We start from the raw sequence: 8,251 nt of genomic DNA, 5'->3' as shown, positions 1-8,251 counted from the left end.
TAAAACAGATTTCTCAATATTTTAAACACGACAAAAAGAATTTGGTAAAGATAAAAGCAAGGAGGAGTGGGTGGAGGGGAGAGGGGAGATTTGGGTATGCTAGAAAGAGTGAAGGGAGGGAAACTGAGGTTGTATGGATTGTGTGAAAGAAAAATCTTTTTTTCAATGAAAAGAATATCAATTTTTATCTTTTATCTTTATTTTTTTGGTTTGCACAGTAGTTGAGTTTTTTTCCTCTTGCTTTATTCACTGGGGAAAATATTAAGGTAGTAAAATGTATATGTGTTATATATGTGTTATATATGTATATATGACAGTCTTGAGGTTTCAATGATTTTGCTATACATCTGGGGTTGGATGCTGAGTTCAGCATATCTCTGTTGCTACTAACAGTGTATTGTAAATGTGTATTTAACCTTGGCTCAATTGATGAATGGAGAATAAGATCCTGAGTTATTATGATTCAATAAATGAGTCAATAAGTAAGATGTTAGATGTCAAGTAAAATTTTTCATTAGAAAAAACAAAACAAAAAAAAAAAGAATAGTGGGTATAGCTCAGCGGTAGAACCTTTGACTGCAAAATTATGAGTGCAACTAAAACATCTACCTTTAAAGGCAATGTCTAGTGGAAAAGAACCTAGTAGAGGTATACATTTAATATGGACAAGTGCATAGAACCTAGATATTAACGATAATCTTAGACTTGCAAATACAAAGTCACTCTTGGTTACTTAGTGAATTTTAAAAGTATATACTTATTACACATGGCATGCTTTGGTATATGTATACACGTGGAATGAGTATATCAAGGTAAATAATATATCTGTTATTGCACATATTTGATTTTTATCATGAGAACCCTAGGGTGAAATTGTGAGGTATTGTTTTTTTTGTTCCTCTCTCATATTTTAAGCACACTACCCATCATGCTGTGGAAGATGCTGAATTAAAGCAGAAAGATAGGGATAGGAGCTGGCCAGAGAAAATAGGTAAAGACAGGTGACTGATTTATATTTTGTTGCATGGCACAGTTCTGACAAAACTTACCTAAACTCCTTTGTAAGAGATAATTCCCCTGCTTCATCTCTATGTACAAGTTGGGCTTCTTCTGTTACTGGTTTTGTTTCTTTTTTTAGCCTACAGCCAGTTGTGGAAGGAATTAACCAATAAATTCCTGGTTCTAGTTCACCAGTCCATCCAAACACCTTTTAGCAAAAGAATTAAAGAAAATAAACACCAAAAATCTTAATGACTTAAATCTTTCTTCTGAGGGGGAAACTTTAGACATCATTTGATTTAAGTCAACATTTATCAATTGAGTTATAGTTTATTAAGCTTTCACTGTTTTTAGATTCTTTTTCTTTTCTCTCTTGTACTTAGCCCTAGAGTAAGACCATGGACTATGGTTCTTTATGTTTTCAAAATTACTGAAAAACAAAAGTAAAGAACAAGCTACATATAATCTAAGTCATCACCAAAGATTTTCACAAATGTTTGTGATACAAATGTCTTCAACATGAAGCAAAGTATTCTTAGGATTTTTTTTTTTTTACGTAAACACTAAGCTCCTTAAAGAAAAGGACTAAGGATCTCCTACTACTATGATTAAAATATGAATATATGATTTTTAAAACTAATTTCAGTGAAAACCAAGAAAATTAAATTTTTAAGTACATGAGTTAAACATATTTTTAAAACCTGAATTATGTGGATCACAATGTTACTCTCTTTTCTGCTGTTTATTTTTTGACTTTTAAGTCAGGCATTCATATATTTTTTACTTTTTCAGATCGTCTGAAACAATTTATATATATATATATATATATTTCAGGTTGGCCCTGAATATGTTATAAAGCCCAGGCTGGCCTTGAATTTGTAGACTTCCTGCCTCTGACTCTCTAGAGTTGGTATTATAGGAAAGTCACATAACACATCTTTGCTTCTGTAAGTCTGACTCTCTCTCTCATTGTGTGTGTATGTGTGTGTGTATGAAATCATGAGGTATTGATCTTTGTGGATCTCCCTTATAGTTTTTGACAAAATACTTTTATGTGGATTGTTAAGATATAGAGTTTTATACAGACTTGCTTATCTAAAACTGTTTCCTAACAAACTTTAGATATTTATAATGATATCAAGACATTTGTATAGGAAAATGCTTTATTTGCCTGTCCTACAGAAAAAGCAATCCATACTCCTCTATGTACCTCCTAGGAGCTTTCTGGACCCTCAATATTTCTTATAAAAACCAGGGACCTTCTTATTACCATCTTAACTCTACATATTCCACTGGTGTGGATAACAGCTAAGTGTAGTTACTTGTGCTACACAGTAGCCACCAAATAGTGCGCAATATTTTCAAACTCTATGTCTATTTAGGTCATCCTGGAGGTTCATAAACAAGTCACTCCTCTCAGTTCTAGATGCAGTACTCTTCCTGCATGGTTATCCAGATGTTCATCTTAGTTCTAGATTCTTTCTGCATGATTATCCTAGAACCATAATCACTCTGAGGTTGGCATCAAGCCCTATTTTGATAGAATAATTACTTCAATGTAACTGAGGATCATTATGAAAACTAAACTACCAAATCCATGCTTTGGAAATATATAGGGTGACATATAAGAGCTAAAAGATATCTAACCAGGCATGGTGACTCACACGTTTAATCCCAGCACTTGGAAGCCAGAGACCAGAACTATGAGTTTAAGGCTAGCCTGGTCTACAGAGCAAGTTCTAGGACAGCCAGGGCTATACAGAGAAACCCTGTGTTAAAAAACAAACAAACAAACAATATATATATATATATATATATATATATATATATATATATATAATCCACACACACATACATGTTGTTACTTCCTAATGTATGTGATCCCATAAACTTCCTTCCCACTTATAATGGTGAGATGCCACTATGGAAGGCAAGTGGAAAGTTCTGAGGTTCAAAACTCTTCCTAAGGAAAATAACTGTGATAATAAAAGTACTAGTAAAAATCCTTTATAAATATGAAATATTACAGATGGCCAGAAGCCTATAAAGAGATACACAGAAACTCAGCTGAAACATAGCCTTGCTATGAATGATTGTTTTTACACATGCAATCTTACAAGAGAGTCATTTTACCCAAAACCAAATGGGAAAAGCTACTGTTTCCGATACTGCTTTATCTTGAGCTTCACTTCGTAGTCAGCACTGAAGAAGAGCTTAGTAAAAATGTTAACTTCTGCCATTTTATGTGGTTCTGGCAATAACCACTCTGGTCTGTTAGGAAGCTTTCAATAAATACTTCGATATAACATTCTATCAGGAAAATGTTTGTCTATCACTTACCTAATATAAAGATTAAATATGATATTGAAGTAAGTCTTTGGATAGTATTATTTCTGTGCTTGTGTGGTAGATTGTATTTTGTAGTCCTTATAAAATAGTCACATGTGTGTATCTACTTACATATTTAGCCTCTGAGTAAATACATAATCAGAAAAGACCAGAACACCTCAAGGGCAACATATAAAAACATTTAAAATCATTTCTTTCCATCAGACTGTTTTGACCCCTGAGGATTGTGATTTTGAAGTGGTCCTGCTTTGTAGTAGAAGTACAAGTAAGGAAAACATGGAGAACGATGGTTCCAGGAGCTGGAAACATGTACTTGGACAGTGAGGAGGATCTAACACAACTTTTTTTACTGAGTACAACAAAAAAATATTTGCATGAGATGGATTAGGACACTTGTCAATCAATCCTCAAACCACACTCCCCAAAACCTCAGAATATAAGAAAGTCATTTATAGTGAATGAAACATATGTAGTAGCATAATGATTATTATATTATATATGTCTTCCTATATTACATATACCTGCCTATACTTTCAATAGAATACAGAAAATTTGAGTTTAAATACTAGTGAACAGCTATTATTTTCCTCAACTTGACTTCATATTGCATTTTTAAACATTAAAAAATATGTGTACTTCTCTGTTTCGTAGTTCGGTAAAGCATATGAGCTGTGGCTCCGCTGGATTCTCATTTTTCTTAAGAATATATAAGGCTGTGTCAACCGATAACCAGGGGGAACGTTTTCCTAGAAATACACACAACATCATCACTAACAAAACCACCTCAGGTCAAGCAAGCACTACACACTCTTTTAAATTCTTTACCCAGTAGATTTAAATATATATATATATATATATATATATATATATATATATATATATTCCATTTTTATATACAAATATCTTAATATCTATAATATGCCACTATTATATTTAATTTTATGAGAAACATTCTCTCCACACTCAGTTTCTAAAAAGACTAGTTTCTTGAAATCATCAAAGACCCATTTCAAGGGCTGGACATGTCTCCATGAGAGAACTTTTGGTTAGCATGCATGAAACCTTGGTTTGATCTCAATATGTTCTTCCTAACCAAAAATAAACAAACAAAAAACAACGAGAAACAATAGCTGAGGTACAAGACCAAGTCAAACAAGTGAAAAGCACAGCCTTTCATTAAGGAAGTATGGGACCCAGTGCTGACACTGCCCTGGGCAACCACAGGAGTTAAAAACAATCTATACTCTTAGACAGTCAGGTCACACGCTGTCCATACTTCAAATCTGCTGCTGAGATCAAGCTGAAAGTACGCTGTTCTGCCAATAAGGAAAAGTGGGTCAACTACAAAAACTTATCAGAACTGAGGCCATGTCACAACTAAAGGGTTGAGGCACTTTCCAAGGAGAGAGGGTTGTCTGTGGTGGAACACAGCAGGAGGTGTGCTAGGGAAGAAAGAAGGCAGAAAGAAAGGAAGAGGAGTTTTCAAAAGCAAGAAAAGCAACAAATCCGAGACTCTCTAAGAACACACAGAAAATAAATGCCAAACAGTGTACTAGCCACAATAGAATCAGTAACAAAACTCAGATACATATTCAAAAATCATATGCTTGAAAAATCATAACCAAAAATTTTCACTTCCAAAACTTCATTTCTCTTAGTAAAAAAAAGAAAAGTTCTCACTCTAGGGGAATCTCTTACAGTTTATATTCTTGTTCCTTATGATTAACCACTGACAACTTCTCCTTGCTTATTCCTCCAGAAGGGCCACTTACATTCTAAGACAGATTTATTTTATGTGTATGTGTTTCTGCCTGCACACGTGTGCAGGAGCCTCAAGAGGCCAGAAGAGGGTGTCGGGTCCCTTGGAGCTGAACTTAGCAGCTGATGTGAGCCACCATTTCCATGCTGGGACAGAGAGCAGTACATGCTCTGAGTCCATGTCTCTAGCCTCACCACCCCCATTCTGTACCCCACACTCCACACAGAGTTCCTGACTGCACTTCATCTGGAATATTCTGCCACCTCCACTTTCTTCATTATCCTTCCAGGAAAATAATGCTTGCTCCCTTGCCTCCTGTGAGAGGGCAGAAAAATGGCTGCCCGCTCTGCATTCACAGGCCTTTACAATGTAATTAGATAGATTCTGCATCAAGAGATAAAGTTTACTTTTCAGTCTTATTGATTTGGACTTTGGGATTTAGGAATAACAGAACATAACAGAAGTAACACTCTGTTAGCTGTAATCTCAGAAGTGTCAGTTCTGAGACCACAGCTATTAGGACAATCTTCTGTGCTTCTGCTTTTTTTCCGCCCCTTTTCAGATTCCTGTCACAATGTAAGAAAGTAAAAAAGTACATGCTTGGCCGGTTCACTGGAAGATGAAGGATCATATGGGGCAGTCAGATTGTCCCAGATGAGACTGCACACATAGGGGAATGCAGACAATAGCATAAAGCCAGCCACTAGCTAACCTGTCACTGACTGCAAACCTGAGTGGGCACTGCACAGAAAAGCTATGACTGGCTCAGACTAAAATATCTATCTAGCAGTCCAACGGATTCATGAATGAACAAGTTCTTAATTGTTTTAAGCCATTGAATTTGGGGGTATTTTAATTTATAGCAGTTGATAACTGACATACCTTCTTTAAAATTCTAGAAACTTGAAGCAATCCCACTAAAATCAGGGGCTAGACAAGGCTGCCCACTTTCTCCCTACCTATTCAATATAGTACTCGAAGTCCTAGCCAGAGCAATTAGACAACAAAAGGAGATCAAGGGGATATGAATTGGAAAGGAAGAAGTCAAAATATCACTATTTGGAGATGATATGATAGTATACATAAGTGACCCTAAAAATTCCACCAGGAAACTCCTAAACCTGATAAACAGCTTCAGTGAAGTAGCTGGATATAAAATTAACTCAAACAAATCAGTGGCCTTTCTCTACACAAAGGATAAACAGGCTGAGAACGAAATTAGGGGAACCACACCCTTCACAATAGTCACAAATAATATAAAATACCTTGGTGTGATTCTAACTAAGAAGTGAAAGATCTGCATGATAAGAACTTCAAGTCTCTGAAGAAAGAAATCAAAGAAGATCTCAGAAGATGGAAAGATCTCCCATGCTCATGAATTGGCAAGATTAATATAGTCAAAATGGCTATCTTGCCGAAAGTAATCTACAGATTCAATGCAATCTCCATCAAAATTCCAACTCAATTCTNTATGCCACTTCCTTTACTAGGGTTAGGGTTAAGGTGAGGGTGAGGGTGAGGGTGAGGGTGAGGGTGAGGGTGAGGGTGAGGGTGAGGGTTAGGGTTAGGAACCTTTACACTTGTATTGCTTCTACTAAAATCTAAGTCCTTGGGAGAAGGTACTTTTGCCTCTATGTACTTGAATAAACTGACCATTAATACATAGGAATCTCACTAAATATTTGGTGAATACGTTAACAAAGGATCTCTTCCCATGAGAATAGAGAGCTAACACTGAACTTGTATGGCCTCTACTCCACTCATTAACTGAGGCTGTCATTATTATCTAAAAGTTTCAGTTAAAGAAACAAAACTGCCGATGAATAGGCAATGAATCTTATAGTTTAAAAGAAAGAAATACAATTGGTTAATAACTATTTTTTTATTTTATGTACATTTGTGGTTTTGCCTACAGGTATATTCCAGAGGGTGTTGGATCATCTAAAACTGAAGTTACAGAAAGTTGTGAGCTGCCATGTAAGTGCTGAGAATTGAACCAGGTCTACTAGAAAAGCAGCCAATGTCTTACCTGCTGAGCCATCTCTCCAGCTCCCTAACTGTTTTTAACTGTTCAATATACCTAGCCATTAGGCAAATGCAAATTAAAGCTTCTTAGAGATGCTAGCTCACTCCAGTTATACTGGAGAGTTTGTGACAAAAAAAGGAATCCTTTAGTCATTGCTGTTGGGTGCAAATTATTACAGCCATTCTGAAAAGTAGTTTGGAGATTTCTCAAAGAATTAAAAATAGAACTACCATTTAACTTGCTTTCTCACTCTCTGACATATACCCAGAGATCTCCATGCCCTACTGTAGAGACAGGTCCCCATGTTTACTGCTGCTTCACTCACTATTGCAAAGGATTGAAATCAACCTAGATGTCCATCAGCAGATAAATAGATAATGAATACCTGCTGTGTATTTATGTATATATATGAATAACTACTCTTCTCTAAAGAAAAATATAATCACAAAACTTGCAGGAAAATGAATGGACTTAGAAAGTACACTATTAAGTAAGGTCACACAATCTCAGAAAGGAAAAGACCCTGCATTTCTCCCTCACATGCAGAATCTAGACAATAATAAATGGACATGTATATGTATATATGTATATATATAATTATATAGTTATATAGATATAGGCAAATGTACATGTAGATGTACTTCAACATGTAGAAAAGGGAAAAGGAAAGGTTACATGTCAGGGTAAGAAAGAACTGAATAGCTACTTTATTGTATAGAGATTTTCAAAGTTGTGCAGTCTTTAGATCTGAGAAATTTTTTTATTTGCAATATTTTCAATATCAAAGTTCAAAATTAAAAAAATAAAATAAATAAAGGAATGCTTATTTCTAGATAAAGTTTAACACATAAGAGACCCTAAAGACTCCATTAGAAAATGTGTAGATTTAATAAAAACTGTCAGTAAAGTGGTAGTATACAAGCACACAAAACCAGTAACCATCTTCTATACCAACAACAAACATGCTCAGAAAAGAATCAAGAAAGCAACCAATTCACAATTGCCTCAGATCAACAACAAACCCTAAAATACACCCAACTAAGGGACAAAAGGCCTCTACAATGAAAACTTTATTTTTTAAAAAATGAACATTATTAGTTTAAAAAAATCCTTGCAAA

At 35.1% G+C, this 8,251-nt stretch overlaps 1 protein-coding gene across 2 annotated transcripts in view; it reads right to left on the bottom strand.

Annotated features, from left to right (window-relative positions):
• Efcab7 (EF-hand calcium binding domain 7) overlaps positions 1-8,251 on the bottom strand; it is a 52,234-nt gene that overhangs the window by 17,273 nt on the left and 26,710 nt on the right. For both annotated transcript variants that reach the window (XM_029539918.1, XM_021200448.1), the window contains exons 8-9: positions 3,985-4,094; positions 1,050-1,207 (exon numbers count right to left, since the gene is read on the bottom strand). In XM_029539918.1, coding sequence (XP_029395778.1) covers positions 1,050-1,207; positions 3,985-4,094 — 268 coding nt within the window. The remainder of the gene's footprint in view (positions 1-1,049; positions 1,208-3,984; positions 4,095-8,251) is intronic.

The sequence above is a fragment of the Mus pahari genome, chromosome 6 (assembly GCF_900095145.1).
Source record: "Mus pahari chromosome 6, PAHARI_EIJ_v1.1, whole genome shotgun sequence".
NCBI lineage: Eukaryota > Metazoa > Chordata > Mammalia > Rodentia > Muridae > Mus > Mus pahari.
The sequence above is the reverse complement of the archived record's forward strand: the minus strand, read 5'-3'. Positions and strand labels throughout refer to the sequence as shown.